This window comes from Theropithecus gelada, chromosome 2, assembly GCF_003255815.1.
Source record: "Theropithecus gelada isolate Dixy chromosome 2, Tgel_1.0, whole genome shotgun sequence".
NCBI lineage: Eukaryota > Metazoa > Chordata > Mammalia > Primates > Cercopithecidae > Theropithecus > Theropithecus gelada.
Window position 1 is genome coordinate 142880783 of NC_037669.1, and position 20532 is coordinate 142901314.

The 20532-nt window shown below is 41.3% G+C and overlaps 1 protein-coding gene across 2 annotated transcripts; it reads left to right on the forward strand.

Annotated features, from left to right (window-relative positions):
- The first annotated feature begins 11012 nt into the window (after positions 1-11012).
- Positions 11013-20053, forward strand: TM4SF1 (transmembrane 4 L six family member 1). 2 transcript variants are annotated; one of them, XM_025377640.1, is made up of 5 exons: positions 11013-11734; positions 13369-13458; positions 13550-13695; positions 17220-17420; positions 19219-20053. In XM_025377640.1, the coding sequence occupies exons 1-5, from the start codon at positions 11558-11560 to the stop codon at positions 19364-19366; spliced, it is 762 nt and encodes a 253-aa protein (XP_025233425.1). In that variant the 5' UTR covers positions 11013-11557; the 3' UTR covers positions 19367-20053. The 2 variants fall into 2 exon arrangements, with proteins under 2 accessions (XP_025233425.1, XP_025233426.1); XM_025377641.1 differs by having other exon boundaries at positions 17220-17400.
- The last annotated feature ends 479 nt before the right edge of the window (positions 20054-20532 follow it).

Here is a 20532-nt window from a genome sequence, read left to right on the forward strand (position 1 = left end):
GTGCTGGGATTACAGGTATGAACAAACATGGCTGGACTATTCTATCTTTTTATGTTGAAATAGCTTCAAACTGACTGCCAAGTTGCAAGAATAGTACCAATACCTCCTATATACCCTTTACTAGGTTCGCAAACTAACATCTTGTCATATTCACTTTATAATTTTCTACATAACTACCATACAATAATCAAAATGAGGAAATTAAACATTTACAAAATGCTGTTATCTAACCCACAGTCCATATTTAAATTTTACCAATTTTAAATTTTACCAGTTGTCGGAGTAATGTCCTTAATAGCAATAGTTTTCCCTCCGGTCCAGGATCCAGTTCAAGGTAGTATCTTGCATTGTGTGGTTATATGTCCTCAGTCTCCTTCAACCCAGCATGTTTCCTCAGTCTTTCCTTACTTTTGTTATCTTGATGCAATTGAAGATTGCAGGCATCTTTGGCGAAAATAAAATAGAAACAACTATATTAGCTTTCTATATTGCAGTCAATCAATTTTCACATAGCAGCTTAAAACAACACATAATTATTATCTTACAGTTCCTGTAGGTAGAGACTTTGGGCAGTTTAGCTGGATATTCTGTGAGGCTATAATCAAGGTTTTTAAGAAATCAAAACATTATAATATACAGAAAATAAAAAATATAAACAATACATCCAGAAAGTAAGGAAGTGGCCAAAGAATAATGTCCTGTGAAAAGGACACAGGAGCCAGCTTTAAAGGGCTTTCACAGGCCAAATCTGGGACAATTTGAGCATTAGTAATGGATTATAATTCATTGAACAAAATAGGACTTCACGAGCTCATAGAGATATTAACTAAAAGTTTGATGAAAAGGCAATATTGACATTGTCCGAATGTATCTCTCCACAAAATACTATTTACAAAAGGGGAAAAAAGTAAGTGCACTGGAGAAGCCTGGTGGACACCACTTTCATTAAGTGATTCAAGTTAACATCGCTTGTAGTAGACTAAGGGGTGTGGTAAACCACCTCATAGGATGCAATGAGAACACAGCATCACCGTGGCTGACTTTATCGTGTCCCCCCGAAATCCCTGACTCCTAGTATTCACATCCTCATATAATCCCCTCCTCTTGAGTGTGGGTAGGACCTGTGACTTGCTTCTAATCAATAAAATAAGGCAAAGGTGATGGGATGTCACTCCTGTGATTGTGTTACATTATGTAAGGATCGGTCTTGCTGGCAGACTCACTCTAGAGTCTTGTTTTCCTGCTGACTTCGAAAAAGCGAGAGTCCTACAAATACTAGGCAATAAATTCTGCCAATGACCGGAGTAAGCTTCAAAGTGAATCCTTTCCCACTAGAGTTGGGGAGAGAGACCAACACCCCCCTCAGCCAGGACCATGTCTCTGATATGTAAACTAACCAGATCAGATCGTTACCTCTTCTATTTGGCTATACACACAAGAGGTAACCCTTCTCTGCTTTAGTCATTCCAAGGCCAGATACCAAGCAACTAGAGGACACCTCCATGACTTAGAGCCTATGGAAAATATTCAAACCAGCGAGTCCTAAACAGTTCACCCTGCCCCACTTTTCCCACGGCCATGAGGCCTGGCTCTCCTCTCACTCCTGCCCCTCTGCCTCCTGGCAACCCCGGAGCTTTCCCCTGAGGCTCTTTGTGGTGTACTGTACCTCCTGTCTTTAGGATCTGTGGGTACAGTAAACTGCGTTTTCCTGAGCCTCCTCATATGTCCTTTTGTGACCTCACCTGAATGACCATCTCATGAAAGAACACAGAACACCGGCACAAAATGTTCCAGAATTATCTCCCATTCTTCTTGTTTCAGCCCTGCAGTCAGTCACTTCTCCAAAGTCCAAAGTGCCTTGGTTTCTTTCACTGGAGAATCGTATTTAGAAACCAATATCTGGGCACTGTGTGTATTTTACCTATAATGGTATTAACACTCGTGGTAATACTTATTCTCTTCAGACCAGTTCCCCCAGGTTGGAGGCAACACGGTATAGTGGTTAAGAGGCTCTGGATCGAGACTGTCTGAATTAAAATCCTGGCCACCCTGGAAAATCTGTGAGACCTTGGGAAAGGCAGTTAAGCTCTTACAGTTTTATACCCTGTGTGATAGTGTTTACAATAGCACCTACCTAGAAGGTTGCTGTGGAGCGTAGTAAGATACATGTGTGAAGCTCTTAGACTTATGCCTGGCACTAAGTGATTGCTCAGTAAATATTTGTTGGGTGAATGATCCTTATGTTGATCAGAAACTCTAACTGAGGAATGAAAATGAGGGGAAAATTCTGCTCCATATCCTTTTAAGACAATGATTAAAATATTGTTTTGTCAGGGATCTCATCCTCCTGTGAGACTATCTTCCTTTAAGACTTTAAGAATTCCCTGTAATAATCTTTTTAGCTGTTTTTGACGTATGGACAACCTAGAAGAAATCCCTGTAAAGTATCACATATGTGATCCTAGAAGAAAAAAAAAAGTGCTTTCCACTTACACTTGTTTATGTTCTTCCTTCTCCTTCATTAAAAAAAAATAGTCAGAAAAGAATTCACACAAGCCTGGTGCCAAACCTGGATGTGTCTCTGTGTCCAGGACTCTGATTCCTAAAAACATCAAGTCATTATAGAAGACATCAGGACCATTGAGAAGACAGTCAGGAAATCAGAGGGGGAGAAAGTCAAGAAGGACGAGGCCCCGCAATCCTTCTTATTCCCCTGGTGTCCTCAGGATGGTGAATAAGAACTCTACGAACCTACACCTGCAAAAGAAGATCCAGGGCAATGTAGGGATTCCACATCCTGAGCTTGCTTTGATAAATCTTCTTGCCAGCTATCCCCAATTCCTGATTTAGTTCCTTTTAGGGACAGCTATTCTGAAGGGTCTCAGCAGAGAAGCTTATTTGGTTTCTATTGGGCAAGGAATAAATGCATTATAAACATTCCAGATAGTGTTTGTGTTTCAAATTGGTTTTTCAGTTGCTTTGCAATTCTTGCTCAAGTTTTCCTCACCTTCTAAGTCTGAAAAAGTAACTTCCAAATCATGGTGAAGGCATTATTGAAATATCAGGACCTTGCAGAATCTTACAGTCATGTGAAACAGGCCAGGCTAACGGTTTAACCTGAACGTGGAATGGATTTCCCATCAGGGTTCCCATAGTGAACAACTATGTTTTTGTAACTTAACACAATGAAGGGAGTTGTCACTAGATGATTCAGCTGGTTAGAATCTCAACTCCCTTTCTGGGGAGGAAATCTGAAGCATGGTGTTTGTATTAGAGTCTAGGGTCATGCTTATTTGGACTTCGGTTCTACCGCATCAAAGCCAGTCAGAGACTATGAACAGGGAGGGAGAAAGAAGGTCAACTGTCCACCTGGGCCAGAAGAGCAAGCAGTGTAGCCAAACCAAATCTGTCACATTTTTGGGGGTGTCTGTCTTTTTAACACATATGCTCACTTGTTCTCTCTCTCTCTGTCTCTCTCTCTGTCTCTCTCTCTCTCTCTCACACACACACACACACACACACACACACACACACGTTTCAACTCTCCACTGCTGTAAAGCTGTTGTTGGTAAAATTCCCTAGGGCAAAATCAACTGTAATTTGAGTTTTCAGCTCACTTAGTATCAGTGGGAAATTTGCCATGTTGGACTTTGACAGCCACAAAAACCAGTCTGACTTGAGAGTGGCGAGGCCATGAGGGCTAGGTGTAGTATGAACTCACCAACTTGGAATGATTACTTGGAGAATACTCACACTGCCTCTTATTTAGGCTTTGGTCCAAGTCTCTGAGAGTACTGAAGTCACAGAAATGACCAAACAAATGTATAGTAGGAAACTTTTTAATTCAGAACTCAACCACAAAAAAATGCTCCTCTGTCACCAGGGATCCCTGGAAAATGGTGTCTAAAAATCAGCTCTGAGCAAACCATCCTCAGTTCTTGTCCTTGCAGCATCTTCAACTCCCAACTGATGGAAGTCTCACTGGTCTGAACTTCAAATGGTATGAAAGCAGGAGTGGAGAGTTCCACCCCAATCTTTCTGCAAAAAAGCAAGCATATTTTATATAAGGTCAAAAGGCCATGTGAGGCAGGAGAATAGAGTCTGGAGACAGGGAACCTAAGGCTTTTCACGTCGACTTCCTAGAACTAAATTGCAAGGAAAACCCTAACTTTCCATTACTCAGTAACAAAAGGACCAGAGGCTACTCCCTTTGACCTTTCCTGCGTGGCAGATGGGAAATTGGCTGGAAGCGACAAATCAGACTGATTGCTGGTACAGTCTTTGTTTGCAACGTAGTAACTTCACTCCAGACTCTGGATGGTCTGATTGTGGCTCTGATCAGACTGATCATGGGCGGAGTCTTCAGTTTGTACAGAAGTATAACTTTATAACTTCACCCTACCCTCTGGTTGCTTTTTGAAATCAATTAGATGTTTGCAGGGGAGTGTGACCTTTGTAACTTCACTTCATCCTCTGGTTGGCTGCTGTCTGCAGCCAATCAGACTGATTTCAGGCTACCACATCATTTATATGAAGTGAGCATGAAGTAGCCGATGAGAAACTTTCAGGGGGTATTTGGACCCAAGAAGGTTCTGTATTCGGGCCCTTGAGCTGCAGCTTGGGCCCACTTCCACACTGTGGAGTGTACTTTCATTTTCAATAAATCCCTGCTTTTCTTCTTTTGTTGCTTCATTCTTTGCTTTGCTGGGCGTTTTGTCCAATTCTTTGTTCAAAATGCCGAGAACCTGGACAACTTGCAATCGTGACCAGAGACACAGGTAGGGAAATCCTTTTATAAGTTAGACCAGGGTAAAGGAAATGAAAATAGGCTTTATTATTTCTCTCCTCTACTGAATCTAGACAATTCTTTTAAAAATTTTTAATTGCACACATCTCTTGTTTGTTGATAGTTCTATTTTGCTACAATAAAACCAAGTTTGTAGAACAGGAGCTGTAGCTTTAATTTTGAGACATCAGGTTAACCTTGAAATCATTCGTCGAATTAAAGTAGAATCCAAGTGATTAATGTCTCAAAGTTATGTTATTTAGAAATGCCAAAGAAACAGTCCCCAAATCTGATCAACATTGTAGTAAAATCCGCCCAGTGTGTGAAGGAAAGAGCATGGGTACGTGAGTCAGGGAGCCCTGCGTAGGAGGAATCCAGGCCTAATTACTCACCAGCCTTGTGACTTTGGCCTGCATGCTTAACCCAGAGGAGCTTCAGTTTCCTCACCTGTAAACAGCTTTGCACAAGGGAGCTGTAAAGTTAAATTACAGCATCAGAGTGACTTACATGTGCCTACTCTCCTTCCACTCCACACTCCCCTTCCCCTGAATGCACAGAAAGTGGGTACGTATTACGCAGGAACCCTGAACAGTTTTGTCATTCTCCCCAAAGGCAGCTGTGATCTGGGGAAGGAGGCCAGCATGAGAGAACTTGCCACTTTTCCCAGGGAGGACCTGGTGTCTCATCAGACAGAGAGAGGAACTGGAAGTGGCCTGCTACTTCTCCTATCTCACAAAGAACCACTTGGTGAACCAGGTTCAAAAGGTGCAAACACATTAATTCATCAGTTTAAATTTTTTAGGGTTTTTTATTTTAATCAATGATTTTTCTTCTCAACTGAAATGAACCTTGCTGGACTTGTGTAGCCTCATGTATAAAACTAGAAAGTTGGGCCACCTACATCAGTGAACTTCAACTCTGCTTGTGCACTGGAGTCATTTGAGGGACTTACTTAAAATGCAGATTCTTGGCCTCACCCATAGACATTGTTTCCCTTGGGCTGAATCAGGGTGTGTCACTTTAGACCATAGACCATTTTCTGTTGAAAGTCAAATGGTCTTTGAAGCCCTCCACATCTCACATGCCAGGCTCTAATTATTCAACCCAAGGAAATGATACTCAAATCAGAACATGAGAGTCCTTCCCCCTTCAAGTATTTGTGCACTAGATGTCCTAGGTGCCCTGGATGCCATCAGCTCACTCATTCAACAGGAAGTCAGACCAGCCCTTCTGGGTAGCTAGCCCTCAGGAAGGGAGACCCAGAGCCACATCTTGAGCTTCAGATCATAGGGCAGGCACCCCAGGAGGTGTCTTGTCTGAAAATGGCAACTGAGACCTGGGAGAGTTCTTGGCTTAATAAGCCATCAGCTGAGCAATGTTGAACTAAAATTACCAGATAGAGATCGGGAATTGGTGATTAATTCTGGTTTAATTGGGCCAACAGAGCTTATTTTTTAGCCCAATAATAATTTGAGCTATAACCTAAAGTGAGGGGAAAGCCAGGAAGCTGTGTGTAGGGTGGTTTTACACTGCTCCCTGCCTCTGCATCTCTTTACTGTGGTTGTCTACCCTGATTATAGTTCCAAATAAAGGACAGCAACTGGCTTCCCTGCCTGGTCCCACACTCACCTTTTCCTCAGAACGACTTCTCCTCCATGTACCTGGTTGCAGGGATGGCTCCCAGCAGCCAAGTTTATGCAGGCCCCACAGGCATGGGCGCCTGGTCCCACAGGCATGGGCACCTGACCCCACAGGCATGGGCACCTGGCCTGGTCTTGTCCAATGCATGTCCCCTCTCTCACAATCTGGACTTGGGATGAATCTCTTGAACTGAGAAAACCATAAACTTCAGAATTGTCAGTAGCCATATTTTTTTTGTGTGAACTGAGAACCAGAGACAATGAGACTGCGCTAAGAATAATAAAGTATATGGATAGAAAGAGTCAAAAATGCAAAATGTGGAGTAGGACATTCAGAATTTTCAGACCTTTGTTGCCCTATCCATGAGTTCCATCATCCTATCTGCATCTCCACCGTTGAAGTTTGTAATTAATGCCCCTTTGTTTTAGGTAACTCAACTGGTTTCTGTTACTATAATCAGAAGGCGCTAATGAGCATAGTTACTATATAGGAATCATTACATTTGTCATGTTCAAATGACTAAGAAACTACAAGGAAGGAGAAACACATGTGGAAAAACACAACTAGGGTGCAGGAGATCTGAGTTCAAATCTTCCTCCTAGAATCCCACAACCACATAGAATCATAGACTGTTTATGTTAATTCTTAAAGGTAACCCAGTTCCACTGCAAACTAGCTAGATGACCTTGGGAAGAGTTTTTAACCCCTGTGGGATTAACTATAAAATGGCCATAATGATTCCATTCACTCTATTGAGGCTTCTTTCAGCATGAAAATCTATGCTTATATAGCACCTGATATAAGCAAAAGGAGTTTCCCCTGGAATTATTCTTCAAGCCACATTCTGTGCATGAAAACGTTGAAAGAGCTAACCCTAAGAAGCATATACCAGTTGCTTATGTTAATGATAGGTAAAATTGAACATTTTCTAATTTAAATATAGTAAATGTCAATTTTCCCTAACTTTTCATAAGATGTTTTGACTTTGCTTAAATGCAGATAATCTTAGAACTGAACATATTCAACTTCCCTCTTCATCTGAACAAAATTTGGCAAATATTAATTGAGAGCCAACTAAATGCCTGACACTATGCTAGCTGCTGTGCCCTCAAAGAAGAAAATAGAAGGTCCCTGCTCTCTGAGACTTCAGTGAAGGTGGGGAAGCTAAGGAGGATACACACTTGTGCATCGTGGTCAGATCGGGGCTGCCATGGAGGTGTGGTGTGTGTAAGAACAAAGCAGGAGTCATGAGCACGCGGAGGGTGGGTTGGTCGGGCGAAGCAGGCAGGGGTGTGATGAAAGGCATCATGGATGAAGTAACAAGTTCAGTCAGGGTAACAAGGCAGGGGTAGGGTAGGCTGGGCAGGAATAGCAGGGCCTTTCTGGCAGTTTTGGCATATCCAAAACATGGGGCTGAGAACCAGCAGCTCATGCTCTGGAACCTGCAGTTCTGTGATGCAGTAAAAACCACTGCTTCCAAGGGTGTCATGGATTAAGGGTGATTCCAGAAGGGATGAAGGAGCTAGAAATGAGTTTTACTGTAACTGGGGGAAGTCCAGTATTTTAAAATTTATCGGGAAAGATAACAAAGGAATCCAACATATATTGGAGTGATAGAATCCCAGAAAAGTAAATATAATGAATCACAGATAAAGTAGAAACATCTCCTCTGAGAGAGAGGGCTGATAAAAATAGTAAATAATCATAAGTAACATTTTTTGAGTGACTGCTAAATGCCAGAATCTTCAAGCTTTACACACATTGACTCAGTTCTGCATACCACAACCCTGTGAGGCAGATTCTATTATTGTCTCAGAGAGGGCCTCTAGTAAGGCCTTCTCCTCCCACCTATTTCCCTTTTCTGCTCTTATCACCATCTAATACCCTCTGTATTTTACTTATTATTTTTTATTTGCCTCCCTCTTTCTAATAGAGTGGATACTCCCTGAAGGCAGGAATTTTGTTGTTTGCTTTGCTTACTGCTATATCCCCAGAACTTACAACACATAGTAGGAATCAACAGATGTTGGTGAATGAATGAATTATAGAAATAGAGGTACACGGTACACAGTGGTTAATAGCTTGCCCCAAATCAAACAACCAGACAGTGGTGGGGCCTGGGAGCAATGGTGTGAGAGGCTGGGAGATCTTGAGCTCACAGACAGGCATAATGAAATTGAGGCTGGGGAGGCTGGAGCATCAGCCTGGTTAACAAGAGGCTTAAAAACTCATAGATTCACTTATTTTATTCACCCAACTCTTCAATACTATTTACTGAGCACCTATGATGCACCAGACATGCTCCAGGCACTGGGGAAACAATGGTGGACAAGGCAGAAGGTGTCTGCACTCTGTTGGGAGGGGAGACACCAACAGAAAAGGAAACAAGCAAATACACAGAGTAACTTCAGAGGCTGATAAATTCTGTGATGATAATACAGCAGCGTAACGTGATGGAGCGTAACTGGAGATAGAGGAATATCTTCACTAGATAGGTCTTCGGAGAGGACTTCTTTGACGAAGTCACATATAAGCAGCATCCTGCAGCATGTATGTTTCTTTTTTCTGCGGAGAGGGTTTTATTCCAAGATTTTCAAAAAATCTTTTATTTTTTATTTTAAGATTCTCAAAAACCTTCTAAGAACTACTGATCTAGCCCTGCCCGTTGTCTTATAGATTAGGAAACAGTCCTGGAATGTAAGTGACTGGACTGAGTCCACACAGCTGGAATATAGCAGAGCTGGGGGTCTCACTCCAGGCTTTCTCTTTCCAAGCCCCTCACTCTTCTCCATTCCCTGCTGACTTGGAGATGGGGGAAAGAAGACAGAAAGAGATTTAAGCGCTTGAGGGCAAAGCCGTCGTTTTAGTCCATTTTCACACTGCTACAAAGAACTGCCTGAGACTGGGTAATTTATAAAGGAAAGAAGTTTAATTGACTCACAGTTCTGCATGGTTGGGGAAGTCTCAGGAAACTTTCAATTATAGCGGAAGGTGAAGGAGAAGCAAAACTTTTCTTTACAAGGCAGCAGGAAAGAGAAGTGTCGAGAAAAGGGGGAAGAGCTCCTTATAAAACTGTCAGATCTCATGAGAACTTATTATCACAAGAACAGCGTGGGGGAAACTGCCCCCATGATTCAGTTCCCTCCCCCAGTCTCTCACTTGACATGTGGGGATTACGGGGATTACAATTCAAGATGAGATTTGGGTGGGGACACAAAGCCTAACCATATCAGTCTTTAAGAATCAGTTTGCCCCGTTTTGGCCCCAGGTGGGATAGATAAGCAGAGAGTGGGGTTGCAATGATTACGCTTCAACAAAGGATGCTGTCATTCACCCACAGGGCCCAGGCTCTGTCACCAGTGGAATTCTGTCTCCAAGCCGTCAGGCTGAACACAGGTTCCCTGTTGTTGGACACATGGTGGTGACCCAGTGGCGCTCTTGTGAGGATTTGCCTGCCTCTGCCTGAGCAGGTGGGTGGTTCCAGGCTTCCCGACTCCACTGATTTATTTCCTCAGGCCATCCTGGATCCTGGCTTCACCTCTGTTAGTGTGCTGAGGCCACACTTCTTGGGCCCTCCTCTGGTCCCATGCCATGTCATTAACCACAGCTGGTCTCCTCAAATTTGGTATGTGTCCCACGCTCTAGTTTCGGGCCAAATCCTTCAGACTCTAGATTCATGAACCTCATTCACCTTCTCTAAGCTAAAGCCTCCCTACCTTGGGCCTTTTCTATTTTCTGTACTCTCTATCCTGTCCTGGTGACCAGGCCCTCCAGTCTTGGCCCCACCCAACCACCCTGTCCACCTCCCACCGCCATCCATTGGCTGGTGCAATCTGCTGTTCAAGGCTTAAATTTATTCAGTGCCCAGCCCCTCCTTCTGCAAGGTAACCACATAGAAAGGTAGTCTAACACCCCTTATCTGCCCTGTGTGGGGAGCCTGTGGAAGCTGGTCTCAGGATCTGGCTGGGTAAACCATCTGTTTACCTCTGTGTGGGTTTTGACAGTCCTAGTCAGTTCTGTTTCTCTGAACCTTGTTTCTCCACTCTGCTTGCCAAGTCCCTTTCTCTTACTTTTTTCTCCCCCTCCCTCCTTCCCTCCCTCCCTCCCTCCTTCCTTCCTTCTTTCCTCCCTCCCTCCCTCCGTCCCTTTCTTCCTTCCTCCCTTCCTCCCTCCCTCCTTCCTTCCCTCCCTCCCTCCCTCTCTTCTTTCCTTCCTCCTTTCCTCTTTCCCTCTCATTCTCTTCCTCTCCCTCTCTTCTTCCTCTTTTTACTTTTGTCCCATGCTTTAAGCCTTCCTTGGCCCTTCCTGGCATTGGTTTTCCTGACAGCAACACTCAATAATTTTTAAAAAGCATCTGAGCCCTTTGTGCTGACTGATGCCACCTTTGTTGTGCAGATTTGTTTTAAGGGCAGATATCCAGGGAGGCTGAGCACTGAAATCCGTCCTGCAGAGCTTGCTGTAGCAGAGTAAAGAAGTTTGCTCGGTAGTTTCCCCGGTAGTTTCCCCAACAGCCTCCTCAAATCCATGGGTGATGTCTCAGACACCTTGTATTTAATAGGCAAGGAAATGAGCTCAGGATATTTGCCCCAGGTTGTAAATTAAATCAGCGCAAAGGTAGAAATGAACACAGAGCTCTCAGACTGGAAGCTGTCCAAACAGCTGCATGGAGCAGGGGCACAGCCCACTGTCTTTCAAAGCCTCAACCAGGGCTGTCGCATCTCGGACACTTGGCAGTTACTGGAAAGTCATGTTAGGCTTTCCTGTTGATTCTTTATCTTGTGGAGGAGTTGCACAGTCAATGCCTTGTTCAAGATTAATCATTTTCCCTGTTGCCTATAACTGAGGCTGTTTCTCACGTCCTGCCCCTGGTTTTGCCTGTCCCAAGGATTTCGTCTGAAGGGCGGGACATTCCCCCTGCCTCTTCGCACCACAGCCAGAGCCTGCCATTAGGACCAATGAAAGCAAAGTACCTCATCCACTCAGTGACTAAGAATTGCAGTATTTAAGAGGTAGCAGGAATGGGCTGAGAGTGGTGTTTGGTTTCTCCACCAGAAGGGCACACTTTCATCTAATTTGGGGTATCACTGAGCTGAAGACAAAGAGAAAGGGGAGAAAACCTAGCAGACCACCATGTGCTACGGGAAGTGTGCACGATGCATCGGACATTCTCTGGTGGGGCTCGCCCTCCTGTGCATTATAGCTAATATTTTGCTTTACTTTCCCAATGGGGAAACAAAGTATGCCTCCGAAAACCACCTCAGCCGCTTTGTGTGGTTCTTTTCTGGCATCGTAGGAGGGGGCCTGCTGGTAAGTCATTCAGGATTATTACTGAATTCTCTCCTGTTTCCTAGATGTTTTCATTATGTATTTTCATGGAAAGTTTTTTGTAATGTATATTTCCAAATCAAGGGACTTTTTTGTTGTTCATTCCTTTGAAAGCAGATTATACAAAAGGGAGGTAAGTACAGTATAGCCTAGTAATTTTATTAGATGTTGTTTTACAAAACCCTCTTTCAACTAAAAGTGAACTGCCTTTTTGCTAAACTCTATGGGTAGGAAACAGATATTCGCTCTTAAATCAGATTTGAGAGACTGTAGAGTTTCTGCTAGAGCGGGTAGTCATTTAACATTTGCTCTGGGGAGCCGGGAGGGGTTGGCTGGTTCTCTGCCTAAATCAACACTTTTGAATCCAAACTCTCTGCTGTTTCTTTTCATCCATCTGTGATAGGGAAAAATAATGCATTGTGAGTGCACTGCTATTTTAAAAGAACTCTAAGCTTTCTCCTTTATGTAAGGCTGGGGTGTGGCATCTTGGAAAAACCCTACAGTTAGCAGCAGGTCGGTGTCTGAAGCTAACAGTGGAATGTGTTGTTTTTTCCAAGATTTGTTTTTGATTGAAGTGAAAGGAAATTCCCTGCCAACCTGGGAGCTGAAAGCATTAGCTTCAACCACAGCATGGAAAGAATGTGAACAAACTTAAGTTTGCTACTTTAAAGTACTGGGATTAAAAATTTTAAAGAGAAATTTTATGAAATGGTACCATACATGATACATTTTCTTAATCAAGTAAAAGATACTAAAACGTTTAAACCTAATACACTGATTATGGCATGGCAAATCTGCCCTAAATTATCTATTTAATGAGATGTTATTTAATATTATTTTATTTAATGAGATGGGGTTTCACCATGTTGCCCAGGCTGGTCTTGAACTCATGGGCCCAAGTGATCCTCCTACCTTGGCCTCCCAAAGTGCTGGGATTACAGGCATGAGCCACCATGCCCGTCTGCCTCCGATTTAGGCATTATTATCTTGTTAACATGATTATTTGTCTTAAACATAACATCACACTTAAGTTTCTTTCGATCTTGAACCTGAAGTATTTCATGCTTACTTTATCTTAAGAGCTTAATAATGTTAAGTTAAAACTATGCATTTGTATAATCAAGGAAGCAGTTAATATTTATTATATATAGCTTTCATGTCTCCCATTTACAAAAAAGTTTCAGTTATTCTATTAAAGATTTGTTGGTATCTTCTGCGTTTTACAAGGGGAAAAAATCAGATTTAAAAAAAAGGGTTTACTATTTCCAAAACAGAATTTGTATCTGGGACTGTATGACAAACTCTTGTGGAATAAACACATTTATAGTTTATTATTTTACTCCTCCCACGTTACACCCTCACCTAAAAAATGCTTTGACAGATTACTTGAAAACAAGCAGATACGACATTTAGATGTTTTTTTTCCTTCTTAGAGGCTTACATTCTTTGAGCTACTAATCAAAGTAGCTCAAACCTAATCAAAGGTTTGATTAGGTCGACCTAATCAAAGCCAGTTAACATCATTAGAAATAAATATATTTTACCAAGAGATGCCTAACCCGACCCATATGAGCCTGGGCAAGTCAATGACTTGACTTTGTTTGTTTCCTAACCAGATGCTCCTGCCAGCATTTGTCTTCATTGGGCTGGAACAGGATGACTGCTGTGGCTGCTGTGGCCATGAAAACTGTGGCAAACGATGTGCGGTAGGTCCTCCTGCCTTGGTGATGAAAATGGCTCCTGAGATGTAGCTGTGGCACTCTGTGGCTCACTTCCTGTGTTTCTCCTTTTCCCTAGATGCTTTCTTCTGTACTGGCTGCTCTCATTGGAATTGCAGGATCTGGCTACTGTGTCATTGTGGCAGCCCTCGGCTTGGCAGAAGGACCACTATGTCTTGATTCCTTCGGCCAGTGGAACTACACCTTTGCCAGCACCGAGGGCCAGTACGTAATTATTCTCTACATGCCTACACATTTTTATCCACCACATATATATAGTGGCAGCTCCATCAAACCAGATAGGCATCCACTTATCCATCCATCCACCCACCTAGCCACTGTTTATTCTCACTGACTCAGGCATGGTTTAGGCAATAGGTATCCAAGGATGGATGCCCAGTCCCTGACCTAAACAAGTTCTAAATGCTTCTTCTCTTTTCTTTCTTTCTTTCTTTTTTTTTTTTCCCCCCAGAGACAGGGTCTCGATCTGTCACCCAGGCCAGAATGCAGTGGCACAATCATAGCTTACTACTCCTGAGCTCAAGCAATATTCCTTCCTCAGCTTCCCAAATACAAAGTGCTTTTGAATAGAATCAGTAATTCCGTCCTCATAATAACCCTATGAAATGACTTCCTATTTTAAAGATGAGGAAACGAAATCCCAGAGAGATGAAGTAACTCATCCAAGGTCACGTTGCCAGAAAGTGGCGGTTAGCATTTGAACCCAGGCAGTCTAGATGTAGAGTTTGTGTTCACACAGTGCATCTCAATTACTTCATACATACCAGAACAATTGGCTGATTACGTGTAATACATTTTACTATTTTATAAGAAAGTATTATAGAATCCATATATAATAAGAATGGCAACTATATGAATTTAACTCAAACCCAGGGCAAATCATGCCCTTACCCCTATACACACATAGACTCATATAAAACATATGAACTATGTACAATGCTCCCTTTTTTAGTTACTAAGCTATATAAGTAAGGCCTATTCACAATTGTAATATCAGGATAATTGGTGCTGTTCCGCCATTCTATGTTGATACTAATTTTTTCTATCAGTTATCAAGAACAGAAACAGCACAGCTGATAGAAACGGATGTATGTGGCGATGAATGAATGACATGTTTCTTTGAGCAGGAGTTGATTCTGAGTTTACCTTTTCCCTACTCAACTTTCTGAAGTGAATTTTGAAAGGTTTAGTTTTGAGATTCATGATTAAAAATAATATTAATAACGAATTATATTATCAAGAGTGTTTGTCCCCATGAATTTAAAGGATGTAGTGAGGATATACGAATCTCATAAATTTAGCATAGTTATGAGATCGTGAATTTGAATTACCTGGGTTCAATCCCAGCTCTGCACTTACCTACAGGAAAAGGTAAACTGAGCTCTCTGCATCTCAGTTACTCCACTGGTAAAATAAAATCAATTGCGATTGTCATGAGAATTAATGAAATAATATGTAAAATGTTCCCCACAGAGGCTGCCACATCGTGAGCAACTGCCACTGTTAACTGTTAGTATTATCTACTACCTTACAATAAACATAATCCAATGGTAGCCTTTGAAGGAAAATTGATACTTACAGAAGTTTGAAATTTTGGTGTTCAAAACCGTGATCAATCATGACTCAGCTTTTATCAGAATATACTGGATGTACTAGTAGAAAATGGCTATTCACATACGTACAAACATACAAAACTATTGCACAAACATACTTCTAAGAAAAGTCATGACTGATGCAGCCATAAAGCAGGTAGCGGTGGTAGTATTGCTAAATGGTTTTTATAGCTATTTGACTGTTTGCCCCTCCCATTATCCACCGTGGATTCTACAAGAAATCTTCCTTCTGTTCTACGTCATTCTTCATTTAAAACTGTCCAAGGATTTCAATATGGGAAATAACTAACAGTCACAAGCCACAGGTTAGTTGCCCGGGAGCCAGGTAGAGCCAAAGAATTTTTTTTACATTGCGACCTGAAAGTACAGATTTTTGTTCTGCTGACATGCAGCAAGTCAGAGCCACAAAGACAGAACTTTTTTTGAAATGAACAACTATAATCTCTGATTGGCTCAATGAACTATTCTAAAGTTAGGTCTCAAATTCCAAGCCCCTTTGTTCTGTTGTGGCAGGAAGTCGTGATAAGAGAAGAATTATACCAGGCCTCTTTGTGGAATCAAGTCAAACCTTGATTTTCCCACATGATTGTATTATATTTCGTTAAGAATCCAAATACTCTGTAGCAAAGGCTGAAATTCTAGGAGAGCTATCAGAAGTAGAATTCATACTGGAAGAATATCCAGGTATTTATAAAATTGACTAAATCCTATAATCTATAGTCAGGTATCACCTCGGTACGGTTTGCTGATATTTCACCAAGTAACTTCATGTTGTTATTTATCATTCAACTGCTTTTAAAATGTGTTGAGGGGCTATTGTGTGTCAGATACTATGCTAGCGGCTGGATATACAATGATGAATAGGTCTGGCTCCTACCTTCATGGAGCTCAGCCTTATTGAATAGATATATAAGCAGGTGTTCTCCCTGGACTAGGTTGGGTGCCCTTCCTCTGTGGCTCTTCCATACTTTGTTTACTGATCAGCGTATCTGTTGCATTGAGATTACTTGTGACTTGTCTCTTCCTTTAGAAGCCATGCTCTTTCAGGACAGAGCCCGTGCCCTGTGCTCCATTATATCCCCAGCTCTGGCTCAGTGTCAGACTCACACTGCGTGCTCAATAATCTTTGTTGAATGAGCGAATGCAGTGTGCTACCTGCTATTATGGACCCTTGGGCACAGCATCATGAAAGTGATGAGGCATCAGCCGGACGTGGTGGTTCACGCCTATAATCCCAGCACTTTGGAAGGCTGAGGCAGGAGAATGGCTTGAACCTGGGGGGTAGAGGTTGCAATGAGCCAAGATCGTGCGATTGCACTCCAGCCTGGGCAACAGAGTGAGACTCTGTCTCAAAAAAAAGTAAAGAGCTATCAAATTAGTTAGGTTTAATCCCCCTGTGCTTCATGTTGCAAATTAATTTATTCCTTAAAAGCAAAAAATAGCTTTGTTCCAAAGGTCTCAATTGAAAAATTCTAGCATATTAAATCTCCAAACTTGCCAGAATTTGGATAATTTTCAAAAGTAACAAATTGAGATGTAATAAAATGATCTAAATTAATACTTTAAAGTTAAAAAAAACTAGCCTAAAGAGATTGTATTTTGTAAGTATTCACTCAATATTGAATACAAATACCCATCTTTATACCAATAACAACAATAAAATTAGAAAACAGTTTTAAAAAACACCTATAATTACGTTAGCACATGAATTATTTTCATTTTTCCACATTTGCTCATAGGTTACTTCCATACACATACATGAATTTTACCTAGCTTTAAACACAGCATAAATACAGTTCTGTGTTTTTATTTTTGTTTATAAGAATTCAGATGTCTGTTAGGGAATATAAACATCATTATAAGGTGAGAATTTCTGACCATGTCATCCTAGATTAGAGGTCAAAAATTATAAATTATAATTTTATGTTTATCATTATAGTAGGATCTGGGCTAAATTCCTCCATTTTATGGAATGACGTGCATTGGAAGAAACTTACACAGGATATTGAAAAATTCATTCTTTTTTTTCTGAATGAAAAACCACCAAACAAAAGTAGTTTATGAAGTATCCCCTAAGTATGGCCATGTGTCAGAAGTTTCTCTTTTTACCCACAGGTACCTTCTGGATACCTCCACATGGTCCCAGTGCACTGAACCCAAGCACATTGTGGAGTGGAATGTATCTCTGTTTTCTATCCTCTTGGCTCTTGGTGGAATTGAATTCATCTTGTGTCTTATTCAAGTAATAAATGGAGTGCTTGGAGGCATATGTGGCTTTTGCTGCTCTCGCCAACAGGTAAGAACCTGCATAAAAATGTCATAGTCTGGCCCTGGTGTTAATATACCATTGTTTTCATCATAAAGAAAAAGGCAAAGCCAAACATGCTCGACCTACCAGCATTTATTCTGGTATCATCTTTGTAGCAACACAATTATAGCATTCACTTCAGCTGTCAGGAACAAGCTTCCTCGAGTCTCACAGTCACAGGATTGTCTTAGTTCTTTGCAGTTGGTTCTATGCACACAGGAGCACGCTGCCCATAGACACAGCGCTCCCTTCAGGATCTAATTCACTGCCTCTGCTCTGGTTGCAGAGACAGAAAAAAAGCGATGTCTACTCTTTGTTTGCTGTCATATTCCCAACTAGTATACATAAGTAATAGCCAACCATGCCATGCATCAGGCACTATACTAAACCCATTTTTCAGATAAGACTATGACTCAAATATTAAGCAATAGGCTTAAGATCACCTACTCAGGAAATGACAGGCTTCAAACCTTGAGTCATTTTATGCAAAAGCTCCTACATTTAACCTTTATTCCACACTTGCTGTTCTCCTGGATTTTCTACAATTCCTTCCTAATAAGGAGTCATAAAAATGCCTAAGCAGTAAGTACGGAGAATCACTAGCAGCCTTTGAACAGCAGCTCATGAAAAGCCTTTCGTTGTGAAAGAAAACCAGGAAGCACTTGTTTCCTGATATGATTTAGGAGAAAAAAAAATGCATTTGTTTGTAGCAGTGAAAGTTCTTGTTTCTATATCCTCCTAAAATATATATATTATTGAATTGATGTCAGTCCAGCTTTGATCCTATCTTTGAGAGGGTTATTTTATGTCTTATATTTTTCAAACCAATTACTCCTCTGGTGCCAGATCTGTTAATTTTCTTTTAAAAATAAGACAAAAACCTAATGAAAATTAAAAGTCCATTGCCACCATGAAGAACTTTGCTGAAAATAAAAGGAAACTTTCTGTAATTTTTTGGGAAAGTTAAAATGAAATCTAGTCTTCCTTATCAGGCAAGTATAGCAAGATTAATAATTTCTTTGGCAAATTTCCAAGAAAATAAGGGAGTAGGAAACCTTCAATATGGAGCTTTTTTCAAGCAATATGGTTGGGGAACGGCAGAGAAGTATCCTCTGGGGATTGCTGTAATGCAGCTTACCTTTAGCCTTGAATTTCATACAAGGCAGAGTTCAAACTAAGTGATTACTTGTACTAAATGCACTCACTTAGTACATTTTGGGGACAAGCATAAAGAGCCGATGACCAAAATGGCTGAAGTGATGTGGCAGGGAGTGATACTCTCCTCTGATCTGGGGTAGTAAATACACTGGGTTTCCCAGCTGAGTCGCTGTAGGGGTGGCTTCTTCCCAGATACTACAGGGAAGATCTGTTACCTTTGTTTATAGGACAAAAGACACTTTCAAAGGGCAGAGCTTTTCATGTAGAAGAGTCAGGTCTATAACTCGGTAGCATTTAACTTGAAAGGTTACCCACATTGAGCTCATATCGGTGTGAAACTTCCATGGCATTATCTTTTAAATCCCTAAGATTAATACCCTACACAAATGCACTCAAAGCAATGCAACATCAGTATCCTGCAGTTTCCATGGGCCCTTTCGGTGGCTTTTATTCATAGAGGACAAGGGATCCAGTTTTGTTTAGGACACATTTCGTGAGCATTGTCTAAGCCCTAAGTATGGTTGGCCTAAGTTTTGCTGAAGCTGAGGTCAGTCTGTTTATGTTTGCTTAAAATAGGAATTTAAAGGACTAAAATGTCATCATTATTTATCCTGATTATAACCTAATGGTATTTTATTTTCTTTACAGCAATATGACTGCTAAAAGAACCACCCCAGGACAGAGCCACAATCTTCCTCTATTTCATTGTAATTTATATATTTTACTTGTATTCATTTGTAAAACATTGTACTGGTGTAACATACTCCTCATATTCTACTTTTACAAAGGCCTGTAAAGACTGGCATCTTCACAGGATGTCAGTGTTTACATTTAGTAAACTTATGTTTTTTTTTAAGGAATGAGGAAACAAACCACCCTCTGGGGGTAATTTACAGACTGAGTGAGAGTCCTCAGTATATCTGAGATAAACTCTATAATGTTTTGGATAAAAATAACATTCCAATCACTATTGTATATATGTGCATGTATTTTTTAAATTAAAGATGTCTAGTTGCTTTTTATGAGACCAAGAGGGAGAAAATCCGACAACCTGGAAAGATTTTTGTTTTCACTGCTTGTATGATGTTTCCCATTCATACACCTATAAATCTCTAACAAGAGGCCCTTTGAATTGCCTTGTGTTCTGTGAGAAACAAATATTTACTTAGAGCGGAAGGACTGATTGAGAATGTTCCAATCCAAATGAATGCATCAAAACTTACAATGCTGCTAGTTGTTGTGAGTACTATGAGATTCAAATTTTTCCAACATATGGAAAGCCTTTTGCCCTCCAAGGACGAGCACTAGGGATCACGTGTTTAAAAAAAGAAAGGCTGAGATGACTGGGCCAGAAGAAAGATGGGAAACTGAATAAAGCAGTTGATCAGCGTCATAGGAACGGGGGAGGAGTGAGGGCAGGAGGACTACGAGGAAATACCTTCAAAACTAACTTGTTTACAACAAAATAAAGTATTCACTACCATTTTGTTGTTTACTTTCATTGTCCTTAAAGTTCTCTTTTGTTCTTCCCCCTTTTTTGTTCCCAGTTTGCAGGTTATGTGGCCCCTGTTGCTAACGGCTTCCTGTCTTTTGGTTTCTTTATCCTACTCTCTCTCCCTCATCCTCTTTCTCCTCTTCTTTCTCCTGTCTGTAAATTGCCATTGCTGTACCTGTGGGATCATCACCTCAGTTAGGCACTTGTCCTTTCTACCAGGTGCTGCAGGTATCAGCCTCCCTGGAAGGGTAACAGGCATTTTTCTCCTTACTTACAGGGTTAGGCTCTTTCAAGTGACAGGATTCCCGGACTTATTGGGAATTTTCTATAGAAATGTTCTGTTTTTGGTGTTCATTGGTCTGGACAACAGACAAGCAAAATTTACAAAGAAGCATAATCAGTTGTTAGAAAGCAGAGCTCCTCCTGTGGGCAAGCTGCCCTGCAGTGGGCGGCCCCTGATTGAAGAT

Coding starts and splice junctions, on each gene's coding strand:
- TM4SF1 (XM_025377640.1), top strand. CDS start 11,558: ATGTGCTACGGGAAGTGTGCACGATGCATCGGACATTCTCTGGTGGGG. Junction 13,459..13,549: donor ACTGTGGCAAACGATGTGCG/GTAGGTCCTCCT, acceptor CCTTTTCCCTAG/ATGCTTTCTTCTGTACTGGC. Junction 17,421..19,218: donor GTAAGAACCTGCATAAAAAT/GTCATAGTCTGG, acceptor TTTTCTTTACAG/CAATATGACTGCTAAAAGAA.